This window comes from Larimichthys crocea, chromosome XXIV, assembly GCF_000972845.2.
Source record: "Larimichthys crocea isolate SSNF chromosome XXIV, L_crocea_2.0, whole genome shotgun sequence".
Classification (NCBI taxonomy): Eukaryota; Metazoa; Chordata; class Actinopteri; family Sciaenidae; genus Larimichthys; species Larimichthys crocea.
Genome location: NC_040034.1, coordinates 13958963 through 13972815, shown reverse-complemented (window position 1 = coordinate 13972815; position 13853 = coordinate 13958963). Strand labels below are relative to the sequence as shown.

General features: G+C 40.1%; 3 protein-coding genes across 6 annotated transcripts in view; 2 read left to right on the top strand and 1 right to left on the bottom strand.

The window, feature by feature from the left end:
* Positions 1-1449, top strand: part of LOC104924637 (probable palmitoyltransferase ZDHHC14) — a 42559-nt gene extending 41110 nt beyond the window's left edge. The window contains exon 10 of one of the 4 annotated variants that reach the window (XM_010738048.3): positions 292-1449. In XM_010738048.3, the coding sequence (XP_010736350.1) occupies positions 292-717 (426 nt within the window). In that variant the 3' untranslated portion in view covers positions 718-1449. Of the gene's footprint in view, positions 1-246 lie in introns of all 4 variants that reach the window. The other 3 variants (XM_010738047.3, XM_027274595.1, XM_019275153.2) reach the window with 3 other exon arrangements.
* lgals8b (galectin 8b) lies at positions 1212-8292 on the bottom strand. The gene is made up of 8 exons (XM_010738049.3): positions 7692-8292; positions 7346-7434; positions 6386-6596; positions 6186-6305; positions 6035-6061; positions 4728-4816; positions 4440-4605; positions 1212-4270 (listed from the first exon to the last, which is right to left on the bottom strand). Exons 1-8 carry the CDS (start codon positions 7728-7730, stop codon positions 4121-4123), a joined length of 891 nt encoding a protein of 296 aa, XP_010736351.1. The 5' UTR covers positions 7731-8292; the 3' UTR covers positions 1212-4120.
* An 826-nt stretch (positions 8293-9118) lies between these two features.
* Positions 9119-12090, top strand: LOC104924641 (interferon alpha-inducible protein 27-like protein 2A). The gene is made up of 4 exons (XM_010738053.3): positions 9119-9224; positions 9376-9405; positions 9483-9644; positions 11713-12090. The coding sequence occupies exons 1-4, from the start codon at positions 9212-9214 to the stop codon at positions 11865-11867; spliced, it is 360 nt and encodes a 119-aa protein (XP_010736355.1). The 5' UTR covers positions 9119-9211; the 3' UTR covers positions 11868-12090.
* The last annotated feature ends 1763 nt before the right edge of the window (positions 12091-13853 follow it).

Genomic DNA, 13853 nt, shown 5'->3' with positions numbered 1-13853 from the left:
CTAACATCTTTTTTTTCTTTCTTTTTCTCTCCCTCATCCAATCACCTGTCCCCTCCTCCGTTTTCTTTCCACACACTGTTTTCCTTCAACTCCTTCTCTTCCTTCTCCATCCAACACTGCCTTGCTCTTATTCGTTTTCCATTTCTGTCCTTCACCTCCGGGCACCTTATCTATCTCTTTGACTTTCACATCTCCTCCCATATTGTTCTCTCTCTCTCTCTCTTGCTTTCTGCTGTTTTCTCTCAGTGTGACCAAGACCAGTGCATTCAGAGCACCAAATTCGTTTTGCAGGCCGCCGCCACACCTCTCCTCCAGCAGCAGAGCAGCGAGCCAGTCATCCTAACGGCCTCGCCTGAAAACGGAGGCTCCCTGCCCGGCCGCACCTCCCTCACCCTGGGTGGCCCGTGCACCTCACTCCCACTCAGCCAGCCCACCCCACCGACGTCCACCCCAAGCCTCAGCTGCCACGAGGCCACCGACATGCTGCCAATCCACGGACACAGCCACACACACAATCACAGCCACCCCCTCCAGGAGCCGGTGGCCCACCACCACTTTCTTACCCCGGAGGAAATGCCCTCGCCACCAGGTATGCTTCCCTGCGGCAGCCCCCTGGGTCACAGTCACACCGTGCAGGCTGGTTTCTACAACCCAGCCAGCCAGGACTCACTACACGAGGACTCCGTCAGAGGACTGGTAAAGCTCAGCTCAGTCTGACCATGGGATATTTACCCCCTCCCCCCCGCACGTCCTGAAGACTTGCATCCGAACCACGAAACTCTCCTGTGCCACTTTTGTACCAGCTTGCTCTCACCCTCAGTTTATTTTCCTTTCCCTCCTCAGCAGGACTTGAGAACTGAAAAAAGGCTGTGGTTTAAATTCAGCTGCTAGAAACTGAATGGAATTTAACTGAACCGAAGTGAAACCAGTTGTCCTCAGCCAGTGTCTTGCCAAACTTCTCTGCTGGAACTGTGAGATGTTTTCTGATGTTGTGGCCTGTATAACAACTCAGACATACCCTTTTTTTGTTTTGTTTGTTTGTTCTTTTACAACAAGGGAAGAATAATCCATTAGCTCCTGGAAAGTGGACGGGATGTTTTCTTTTTCAAAAGTGCAGATGTCTGTGAGCCGTGACAAGCAAAAAAAAAAAAAAAAAATGACATTTTTGGTAAAACTTCTGTCAATGAATCGCAGGTCTGACAGGTTTTTTCTTTTTTTGGGTAAAACAAACTTTAGCCTATTTGCCTGTTGCTGATTGGACAGCGTCTTTTTGCCTTTTTTCCTTGGACATTCTCAGCAGTGCAATGGTTGATGTCATGTTTGCATATCATCCTGCTTTTTCTATGTTAAAAAAAAATTAAGAGACTGTTGTACTGTACCATGGTTATTACAAATCTTACAAATTATTATATTTCCTGTGGATATTAATAAAACACCAACTTTTTATCAGATACAGTTGCATTAATATTGAGGTTAAAAGACATAATGTGTGCTGATGCCTGTGGTCCCATCATTTCCATCCATCCGTTTTCTTCTTACCCGAGGTCGGGTCGCAGTGACAGCAGGTTTAGCAGGTTGTTCCAGCATGTCCTTCTCCCCAGCAATGCATTCCAGCTTCTCCTGAGGGATCCTGCGGCGTTCCCAGGCTAAATCAGCTATGTAGTCCCTCCAGCAGGTTCTGGGTCCGCCCCAGGGTCTCCTACCAGTTGGACATGCTCCAAAGGAAGGCGCCCAGGAGGCACCCTAATCAGATGCCTAACCACCTGGCGGACCAAGCTCATTTCGACTGCTTGTATCCATGGTCGCTCTTCCGTCACTACCCAAAGCTGAGGGTTGGAACGTAGATGAATCTGTGGTCATTGGGTGTGAATGTTGCTAAACAATTCTAGCTTTATTCTTTATGCCCCTAAATCACCCGTTCTTCCTGACAGAAGTCTTTGCAGTAATAGCTCAAGCACCTATCCACACTACAAGAACTCATTTTCCTGTAATGTGTATGGAGGTGATATGAAACAGAAAAAAACAACACATCAGGGTTCACTGACTGGCAGCTCAATCAACATTTGATTCTTTTTTACCACCTTGTGGTTGAACAGCGGTACTGCAGTTGAAAATAAAGTTTATGTTCTTAACATTAAACTACATTTTACTGACCATAAAACATCAACATCGAGTGCAGGCGGCTTCATTCTGAGTCTCGATTAGATTGGAAAAGTGCAAAGTTAAAACAACTAAAGATCTTATGGAACAATGACCAAACATCAGGGACTGTAAAGTCTTAAAGTTTAAGTCCATTATGTATAATTGTTATAATAAAAAAAAAAATACATATCAGAAAAACTAGTTTATCAGTTGCTTTGTGCTGTTAGTGTAATTTATTGAATATCTCATGAAATATCCATAAAATGTCACTTAGTCAGGGGTGGTCAACATACTCAGTGATAGAAAAGGGGGTCCTTAATGAAAAAGGTTGGGAACCACTGCTCTGTTATGTAACTTTAAGCTGCACTAACCAATTTCTGTATATTTTTCATGTTTTTCATATTTCTGTATGAAAAACATGAAATTACTTCATGAAATGAAAAAGGGTTGTTCTAGTGAAGAGCTTGCAGCGTTCCCCTCAGCTCTAGAGAGTGGTTTCTAGCTCATTCTGTGTGTTGTCATCAACCATGTGAACAGTCAAAAAACTGACTTGGCCAGCACCCAACTGATGTAAGACAAAGTTAAGCGACGAGCTGGTGCAAAAAAAAGAAGAAAAAAAGCCACGATTAGCCTTTAGACCTGTGAATTTCTGCAGAACAGAGTTAAAGTGAGTGAATAATGGACCCATGTTCATCAGGGATTCACTGAAATGAATGTTAATGTTGATTCAGGTTGTATAAATCAGCCAGTTTTATCAACTTCAACGTGAAAATATCTTGCAGCCTATTTTGCTGCCACCTGGTGGCGAAACATTATACATGCAGGCTTGAAGCGAACCATCTAGACGCATTAAACAGTGCATACAAAATGATAATAACACATTTATTTTGTTATTAAATCATTTATGATACATAGAAGATTTTTTCATACATATTTTACAACAATTGCAACAGACAAACAAAAAAAAAACACTGATACTGGAGAAGAAACATCCCAGGTTTTATATTAGTTTTATTTTTATTAGCAGGATTGATCACTGAGTGGGAGACAAGAAGTGGTCACAGATGCAGGATGCTAATATATTCTATAGCTTGCATAAAGATTGCAGAATGTCATTTGTTAGACTATTGAAATAGTTATTTTAAACTGACCCTGTACTGATCTGTGCTTGAGTTCTGCTGCACCATTACATGTTGAATTAAATGTCGAGTGCATGGGACGCTTGTGTGTTAAACAATCCTGAGGATTACGACCTTTATAACAGACTTTTTTTTTTTTAATAATGAAATGTAAGCAGGCTCTATTTAATTAAAATTCTATGTTAAAAAAAATGTTAAACCATACATTAAACATTTTTCAATCCCTGCCCCAGAAAAGAATATAATCACTACTAATTATTTAGTAATGATGTGAAATACTTTGAAGCTGTTTTAAATTAGCTGTACAGTAAATCTGCCTCGCTCCTTTTTTGTTTCATTCATTGTTCGTATTCGCTGACTGTCCTGGCATTCAAACAAAGCCATCACTTGAATACTTTTTTAACATTTACACACATTTCCTGTTTGAATTGTACAGTGCACTAAGGATGTATCACAGCAGAGATGCACTAGAGACAGTATAAGAATTGAACCAAGGCAAACCTAACTTGTAGCTGTAAACAATCATGGTGGCTCACAGCCTGATGATCCAGCACAGCTAAACTCTCATGCATCAGTCGTCTAGCCGGGGCTGAAAACATGGACCGTTAATACTCCATGGTATGGCCTGTCCGTGGTCCTTGGTCACCAAAAATGCTTGGATAGCTTAAAATCAGTGACCTGTGGTTGCTGCAAGACTGACCTGACCTAAAGTCAGAACAGAGCTTTGCTATTTTCAGCATCCATTGTGTGGGTCATTGCGGCTAAGCTGATTTAGCATCAATAACCAGAACACAACAGTGACTGCAACACTGGCTTCTGTGTAAGTCTAGAGTCCTGAATCACCACAGTTTCACATCAGTGAGCTCCAGGTCCCCCATGATCTCCAGCTGGTCTATGCTGCTTAGGTCCTGCACCCGATGTCTGAACTCAAACAAGTGTGAGCCGTTCACTGCCAGCTTGAACTGATGCGGCTGACAGAGGATGAGAATCTGACAAAAAAAAACCACAACAACGCTGACGAATAGACGATCATTACAGAGCACACAGACGTACTGAGAAATAAGTAATGACCAACTTGTGGTTAGATATCAGATGCCTAAAGAGGTAAACAGCAGACAGCAGAAGCCCTTCAAAATAAAAGCTGTAGACAGTTCCTACCTCAAAGTACTCGCCTGACGAGAAGGGAAAGAAGGGCAGCTCCCGCTCCTCCTGACCCCAGGATTCACTCAGGTACGAGTTCCTGATGAACACACCCGACTTCATGCGAGGGTTCAGATGAAGAGCGATGTTCTCTGTCCTGCTGTTTCGTAGGTTCACTGTAAAACTGGAACAAACGTGGATAACAGTGAAATGTTGTAGTTAGCAGAGGGTGAATGTAATGTACAGCAGTAGTTTGATTGTTTTTATTTGTTATATTAAGGTCAATATCATCAGTTATCACTTTACCTGTGTGGATACATGCTGACCTGTCCTTTGATTGTGATGTGGTGTCCGGGACTCAGTCCTTTGAGTATGCTACCTTTGTAAGGGAGGCTCTGAAATGAGAATATAAGTGTTTATACATTGTATAACATTATCAATTCACCTGCATATTAGTCTCTTGATTAATTATTTGGTCTTTTATTTTAAAAAAAAAAGTTTCTCCACATAGTTTACCATAGTCCAAGATGACCTCCTTGAATACCGTTTTAAATACCGTTTGTCCAGCCAGCAGTTCAAATCTCAAAGATATTCAGTTAACCGTCACATGTCACAAAGTAAAACGAGAAATCCTCACATTTCCTGTGAAATCCTCTATTTGGCATTTTTGCTTGAAAAATTAATAAAAAGACTAATCGACTCATCGATGCAGCTCTAACTCTGAGCCCACTTACAGATCTACGTTTTAAAGTGATAATCAGCAGATTTTTTTAATCTTGATTTTTAGAAACAATTTAAGGATTTTATGTTGTGAATTTAGTTTATTTAACAGGCACAAACACATGAAGAAGCAGTGTAACACATGTAATATATACAGGACAACCATCCATTCATCCATTCTCTGTAACCGCTTATCCATGTCAGGGTTGCGGCAGGTTTGAGCCTATCCCAGCTGACTTTGGCCGAGAGGTGAGGTACACCCTGGACAAGACATTCACACCTAAAGGTAATTTAGAGTCACCAATAAACCCATTAAGTGAATCTGGATGGGCACCACCTTGCCGGCCTACAGGACATCTAACTGAAGCTAATTTGCATCCCTGGTTAGGCTTTTAAATTGAGGTTAAAAAAGATAAACAATGCGCATCTATGTGTGTATGTCCTATACATGACAGTATGCACTGACATACAAGTGTAGACTGTTTACGTCTTGTTGATGATCTACTCGCTGATGTTGATGTGTATGCATCATTTCTGCTGTAGTGGGAAAAAGCTAAAATCTTGGCTAAATGTGGCACCATCATTAAGAAGAAATCATATGAGCTATTACTTTGGGTTTTATGTCCAAACAGTGTTTTAGGTCATTTAAATAGCTGTCATGTTCACAACCTGTCTGACCAGCTGATGGTTCACATTTCCTTGCCCCACTAGACTTTGTTGTTGCAATGTTGTTATGTTTCTAGAAATGTCCCTAATAAATCAGAAGGGCCGCATGCTGCAATAAACGGTCTTCACAAACAAAAGAATCATTTAAAAAATGTGCAATCACAAGATACAGGGGCACCATTAGGCAGAGAGATTTTGTGTGGATGACGCAGAAGGAAAAAACTCACCAAGTCACCTGATTCTGAATATATTGCCTAAGAGGGGGGAAAAAAAAGACAATTTTAGAAATGATTAATCGGTTATGTCTACAAAACAAACACACATCTGACCGGCTAGTGAGGACAAAATAAAGCAAACAACTGATGGGAATGTACTTACTGAGTTTGGGATGTAGCCAATCGCGTGCACCCTAACTTTCCCACAAATAGAAAATGTGTCGACTCTGTTTAACGGGATTTTGTGCTTGTATTCCAACAAGTGAGCACCATTTACTGCCACCTATGGAGACAAGACAAGTATATAAAATATGGTGTTTTACTTTTTATGTAAATGTATTGTTGTTAGGTAGATTCACTGACCTTGAAGACATCTTCATGCACCAGGATGATTGTCTCAAAGGGTGCCCCACGTTTGTAGGGCAGCTGATGGAGTGTTTCCTCTTTGCCCCAGTTCTCCTTCAGCAGGGAGTTACATACTACAGATGGGGAGCCTTTGAAGCGAGGGCTGAAGTGGAGGGCGACGTCAGAGCGCGGCTTGGTGCTGCAGCCGCTCGACAAGTCAATCTGAAACCTGCAGACAGGGTGCACACCGACAACCGGAGCTTCACTTCATGTGGAAAGGTTCAGGGGGTATCGGCTCTTGACTAAATTATCAACAAAGGCAGGTCCATGTACAGAGAAAATCTAGTTCTAAAACAATCATTAAAAGGAAATAAATCATGACTTATTGAGATTTAAAGTTCAACAAACCATTAGATACATCTTTCAGGGTCAGATTGATTATATCAGTTTCATCTCATTCATCATCAATCTACCACAACTGTTTGTGATGCGTTTATAATAATAAGGCTTAAGTGTCTTTGAGTAACACAGTGTTTAGTAGCCACACTTGACCTCTGACCTGCAGGCGGAGAGGCAAAACGTCAAGTTATAACTGAGCTAAACTGAATCCAGGCTCGTCTTCTTGTTGATCTTGTTATAAATTCCTTTTCAAAGCCGTACATATGTTGAACAAAGCTAATGTTACTTCACTTTGGGATCAGTTGTTCTCAAAGCCAGTGCCTCGGGGTTGAGCCACAGGCGCTGCAAGATTTGTTCATTACTATTTTTTTTATTGTGCATTTTGTTTCACCACTTAAAAAAAAACAACATTTACATAAAATGAAAAAAACATATCCAGTGAAGCTTTAGAAATGTGTTAAATGAAATGATTTTATCTGATATTCCCAGATTAAAGTATCACGTTATGGGTTTACTTTATCAAATCTACTCCAAGGTGGCACCTGTTCAGTGAATTTGTCTTATTTAATTACATCTCACCTGTCAGCATCTGGGGGCACAGTGCCCTGGATGATGATGATCTCCCCAGGGTGCAGGCCTCCAGGTATGGGCCCTGTGTATGGGATCACCTGAGGTGGAGAGTTGACGTTAGAGCACAGGATATCTGCACTGACAGAAACTGAAGGCTGAAATATGGGAGCTCAAATGAAACGTGTTTCATTTATTAGCTACTGGTTAGTTTAGTGTGCAGGCACAAACCACTGCGACTTGCACATAGTTTTTAGCTGTATTATAAGCTACAAGAGGGTCTACTGATCTGTGCATGATGGCACCAGATGACTGATGATAATAATAATAATAATAATGATGATGATAAGCCTCTTACCGGGTTCAGGACAGTGTGTTTCGCATTTGCCACAGACATCAGGCTTCTCGTGTCAGACTACAACATGCAGCTGTGCTGGAAGACAACAGAGTCTGCGGTAAATCTGACCGGTGTGTTGCTCTCCTGCACTACACGGGGATGATGGCAGTGGGCATCTTCTCCATAAGCACATACACACCATACGCATGCGCAAAGCATACCATGTGATCAGGCTGGACAGCTGAGCAACGACAGACCTACTGCCACTGATATTATATTTCATGTGGATATTATTAAACCTTTATCTCAGCAGCGAGGGCCAAATAAAGTGAATGATTAAATGGATCGTCTCGTCGTATAAAAAGAAGAAAAATCCATTCTGTCATTTATTTGGCAAATATGACAAGTAAAGAAAGCCGTGAGAATAGCTTTCAATGTTGTTTTTTGCAGCTTTTATTGCGCTTAGCACATCTGCAGCGGTTTTTTATCATCTAAATTCAAACTTTATGTATTTATATAGCACCTTTTATGCAAATATGCAGCCCCAACGTGATTCACAGAGCAAATTAAACGAAATAAATAACAATAACAATGAATGAGAATCTAGGAAAATAGACAATACATAAATAAAGTTAGGCCATACAGTTATAAAATGTCATAATAAATAAAAGCCAATAAGAAAAATGAACAATAAGTTATTTTATATATTAATTACTGGTGTTTCTGTAATAATCTTTGTGTTGACTGAAGCCTGTTCTGTGTTGCTGACTGTGGAGCTGCTTTGAAACACAGAGGTGTTCAGGTTTGCTCTCTGCTGTCGTGAAAAACCTTCTCAAAATGCTGTTAACAACTAGATAGCTTACAAGTTATCCTGACCGTTCACATCAACACATAAAACATGAATATTACATCACTTTCTCCAACTTTTTTAGATTATTAATCATCCTTCTTTTCCCATAACTTGTTAACATGTTTATATATGAAAACTATCTGATTTATCTTTTCATTGTTCTGTTTCTGTGGCTTTGACTCGTTTACATCTAGTTGTTTTTCTCTGTTGCTCTGTAAAACACTTTGTTTTGTAAAGGTGCTATATAAATAAAGTTATTAAGTTTGTGACAGGGGGCCAATGTTCCTTTATTATTTGTATTCTGACGTTGATAATAAAGACATATTTTTCACTGGGTTGTTTTTATACCCTGCATTAAAAAGGAGAGCGCAATGTGGAGAAATATCTCAGACGCGCGTTTTGTAGTCCATCTACTGAACTTTGTAGTTTTACCACAGATTACGTCAGCAACCTACAGCCTCGTGTAAGTGCAGTTTCCTTCACCTCATGATGTTTTCCATCAAGATCAAGGAAAAGTGTTTAGGAAAGGATTTATTTATTTATCTATCGACTATTCGACCGGACCCAGTTTGAGTTTCACTTCCTGCTGCCTGTCCAGCAGATGGCAATAAATGCAACATTAACATTACATCATATCCTCAGATCAGTTTCGTTTATCAGAAAACAAAACCTGAGCACAGCAGTCTGAGACATGGGTTCTGTTGGTCAGTATCGCTGCTCCTTTACTAAAATGTTTACTTCTGTGTTTTTATATATCTTGTATTTCTTTAGAAATATCAAACACTGCGAATGATTGACATGATTGACACCAGGTGAGCTGGAAATTAGTTTTTTGTTTTCATCTTGTGTTTTCAGGCAAGGTCGTCGCCATTGGAGCAGGAGCAAGTAAGAGGCTGAACTTAACTTAACTTAAGTCACTAATGATCTGTTTTAAAGTGGTCTAACAAAGTTTCCATGTGCAGTCGGTGCTGTGGCCCTGACTCCCGTTGCTTTAGGAGCTGCAGGTTTCACCTCAGCTGGAATAGCAGCAGGCTCCATTGCTGCTAAAATGATGTCAGCTGCAGCCGTCGCAAATGGAGGAGGAGTGGCAGCAGGGAGCATGGTGGCTGTTTTGCAATCAGCAGGTAAAACTATTACTTTATTTACTATATACACTGCTCATTAAAGGGACACTTTTAATCAGAGTATAGCATCAAGTCAATTCAACTTCTAGGATATTGATCAGGTCTGGTAAGTAGCTGGGGGGGGTTGTTAATCATTATCATCTGTTTTGGTGTTAATGAAATTAACAACAGGTACACTAGAGGCGCAACAATAAGACGACCCCCAAAACAGGAATAGTTTTACAGGTGGAGGCTGCTGACATTTCTTACCTGCTCATCTTTTCTGACCAATTTCTCATTAGTTTTGCCTTTGGCTAGGGTCAGTGTCACTACTGGTAGCATGGTACCTGGACCCTACAGAGGTTGCACAGGTAGTCCAACTCCTCCAGGGTGGCACATCAACATGTGTCTTTGCCAGATGGTTTGCTGTGTCTCCCAGCACAGTCTCAAGAGCATGGAGGAGATTCCAGGAGATGGTCAGTTAATCTAGGAGACCTGGTCAGGGCCGTAGAAGGTCCTTAACCCATCAGCAGGACCGGTTTCTGCTCTTTTGTACAAGGAGGAACAGGATGAGCACTGCTAGAGCCCTACAAAATGACCTCCAGGAGGCCACTGGTGTGAATGTCTCTGACCAAACAATAAGAAACAGACTTCATGAGGGTGTCCTGAGGGCCCGACGTCCTGTAGTGGACCCTGTGCTCACTGCCTGGCACCGTGGAGCTCAACTGGCATTTGCCACAGAACACCAGAATTGGCAGGTTTTTCCCATTGAGATCTGCTGTGTTTTCAAAGTGTTCTTTCCTTTTTTTTGGAGCAGTGTATTATACTTCAGGGGTGTCCAAAGTACGGCCGGGGGCCAATCACAGCCCGCGGTCAGATTTCATGCGCCCCAAAGCTTCATTGTTATAGATTATTATTTATGGCCTGCTAGGATTGTAAGATCCTGTGTAGCTGGAAGATTTGGCTTTTTTGGTTGACATAATGAAGCATTTGAACCTCTAAGGACATAACTGCTGGTGTTATGTGTCTGTAGATGTGACACAAACACAAATTATTTTCTGAATGATCTTATGAAAAAGAAGAGCAAGAGTGATATGTTTTAAATGTCAACAGACTTTGCATTACTCATAAGTCATGTTTAAAATGATCATGAGGTTAAGATTTGTATAAACTTCAAGTTTAACACGTTCCATACAATTTATTCTTTATTAGATTTGTTTACGCCTGATTGGCTTAGATTTGGTTACATGCCTTTTCTTTTTTTTTTTTAATGATAATTGTGATAATGAAAAACAATTGTTACAGAACAGTGCATTTGTATGTAACTTTTATTGGTAAAAAAAAAGTTTGGACAACCCTGTTATATTTGCTATAATAATCAAAGTAGTTTGTAACTAAAATTCAGTGTTTTATGTGGAAGTGCAGCATTCATCAAAATAAAGTGTTGAGATACAGTTTAAAGGTCCAGTGTGTAAGTTTTCAGAGGATCTATTGGCAGGAAGTGAATATAATATTCAGAAGTATGTTTCCATTAGTTTATAATCACCTGAAAATAAGAATCATTGTGTTTTTGTTGCCTTAAAATGAGATGGTGGGGTCTGAATACCTACGGAAGCCCTAAGCAGTCATGTTTTCATACTTTTCACCTCCGCAGTTTTTTTTGTAATTTAATTTAATTTCTTTTCTCGAGATAACAGGATAATTTCCTCAAAAGCTCAAGATAACAAGACGTTGTTTGCTCGATGTTAACCTTTCTTGCTCGTTTGCCAGACCGTGGTTGCCAGTTTATAACGTCTTCAGGGTTAACCCCCTTTGATTTCCCACAGCAGTGAAATGACACACAGAGCTCCAGAGCTGACTTTGAGACACAGTAGCCGTTTATTTAATCATGAACTGCAATCCAAAAAAAAACAACAGTATGGTTATCTCAAGAAAACAAATTAAATTTACACAAATCTATAAATGCATGACCGGCTAGGACTTCCATAGTGCCTCTTTTACTTTTAGCTTGGGAATGAGTCTTTCTCAGCGTCTCTGCAGCTCGTTATCTTGATTGAAATGAAAGAAAACCTGTGTAATCTTCCTATAGGTGCAGCCGGTCTGTCTGGAGCTGCCACTGCAGCCGTGGCCAGCGTTGGAGGAGCAGTGGGATGGCTGACAAGCTGGCTGGTTTCACCCTCGAAAAAAGACGAAAAAACAGAAAATGAAGAAACAGAAAGCGAAGAAGAGGATCTGTATAATTAATATTTCCATTCTGTTTCAGACTCTGCCCTCTGGGAGTCCACCTTCCTGGTGCAATGAAGACTCTTTGTTATAGTTTGTGCTTTGTCACATGTTCAACTCTTCGTTGGCTAGGAATGTTGTCATTGTTATATGTTGAATTGCTAACACTACTTTTTACGATGGTGCACTATGGCTGTTAAAGGGAAGTCCACATAATTAAAAAATGCAGTATTTGTTTAGATAATTCAGTCTGGTCTGTTTCTGTTTTTGTGAAATAGTTGGAATACAAATAGTTATTAACAAGCCTATGCAGCCATGTGTATTCTGACGCTCATCACTGGATGAACAGCAAAGGATTCAGATGTCGGCCATCTCTAATTTCAGAAAAAGACCTTTCATTTTCACCAGGGACTTTGAACTGAGGAAGATTTGTTACTGCCCTCCACTGATGTGAGTTAGTTCTGCTACAAACTTTTGAGTAAGTCATCATTTATATGAGGATTTGGACTTATTTAGCCATTAGATACGTTGAGTCAAAATTGCAGATTTCATTAAGTTTCCACCTTCTATGGACTGACAGCAGACATTTTGACTGTAAAAACAGGTGGACTTGATAGCAGTAATGACAGATCAGTTAAGTGTCCCAGTGACACTGACAATAAACCAGCACGCACAATAGTAGGATTTTGAAAATAATCTCTCATTAATACAGACATCAGAACTAAACTAGTTTAATAACTTTATTGTTTCTTGATGTTCCAGTTGTAGTCATGACTTACCGTCTCAGAAATGTTAATCAGTTTGTGTGATCTCTCGACAAATGATACCCTGATACTTTATACAGAGCTCAGCCCAGTTCAGTGCTCATCAGAGATCAAATGACGGAGGAGGAGTGGCAGCAGGAAGCTTGGTCGCTATTGGGCAGGCAGCAGGTGAACACAAAGTGTTGTTTTTTTAAAATCAGTTTTAATCCTGTGCTTTAATTTGTATATCAAGGTGAGGTGAACACATTAGGATAATCACACTTTATTAAGTGCCCTATAACGTCTTTCTGAAGTGCAACAACAGCAACACTAAATTCTAAACATCAAAAGAAACAATAATTTCACATTCTCAAAACAGAGTGGTAGCTTCGGGTTTAAAATACAGTGTTTTATGTAGAATGTAATTGATCTGCGCTCAATACCTTCATTTAAAACCTGTGTTATCATGCTGTAGGTGCAGCTGGTCTGCCTGTAGCAGCCAATGCAGCTGCAGGGTGGCTGGTTTCACTCCTCATCTGAGAATCATGAAGGAAAAATTCACAATCAGGTTTTTCTTTTGACAACGAGCATAAAATATCTGCTCTCTTACTAAATAGCACGTTTGTCAGGCAGTTGCCATGCTTGGTGCAATAAATCTTCAAAACCTGTGTTAGATGCTGATTCAGTGTGTCACTTCTCATATCCATGTTAATTTTTTTTTTAAATTAACTTTAAAAAATAAATATCTTGTAGTCCAGCAATGTTTATGTCAGTGTAGGTTCCCTGACATAACTAGCTTTAATAAATACAGTTGGATTTAACTCAGTTAAGTGCTATTATTAAAAACATTGACTACAAGTTAAAGAAAAGCAGAAGACAAACAGCTGTATCATGGCTAACACCACACTAATAAATAAAATGAGTGAACTCCTAGCACTCCAAAATGCAGACAAAAATCAAACTTGTTTTTCTTGTTTATTACCCATTTTAACATGAAAACAGTGGATATTTTAGGATGATACATGGACCCCACTGCAACCCTGGAATGTATTTGTGAACAGCTTTGATGGATTTTTACTTCTGGTGTCAACCTTTCTGCCTCTGTCTCCTGTTAAAAGAGAAAAAGAAGTCTGCCTTCATCACTTGAGACACAAACAATACAGTTTTAATCTTGTGTTTCAGGAATAGCCTCTATTACAGTAAGTCTGTATGGATCAGCTGTGTTAACTTTATTAACTCACTTTATTTGCATCCTGCTCTTTCT

Coding starts and splice junctions, on each gene's coding strand:
- LOC104924641 (XM_010738053.3), top strand. Junction 9,406..9,482: donor CGCCATTGGAGCAGGAGCAA/GTAAGAGGCTGA, acceptor TTCCATGTGCAG/TCGGTGCTGTGGCCCTGACT. Junction 9,645..11,712: donor GGCTGTTTTGCAATCAGCAG/GTAAAACTATTA, acceptor ATCTTCCTATAG/GTGCAGCCGGTCTGTCTGGA.
- lgals8b (XM_010738049.3), bottom strand. CDS start 7,730: ATGTCTGTGGCAAATGCGAAACACACTGTCCTGAACCCG. Junction 7,435..7,691: donor AACACACTGTCCTGAACCCG/GTAAGAGGCTTA, acceptor TCTCCACCTCAG/GTGATCCCATACACAGGGCC. Junction 6,306..6,385: donor TGCATGAAGATGTCTTCAAG/GTCAGTGAATCT, acceptor TTGTCTCCATAG/GTGGCAGTAAATGGTGCTCA.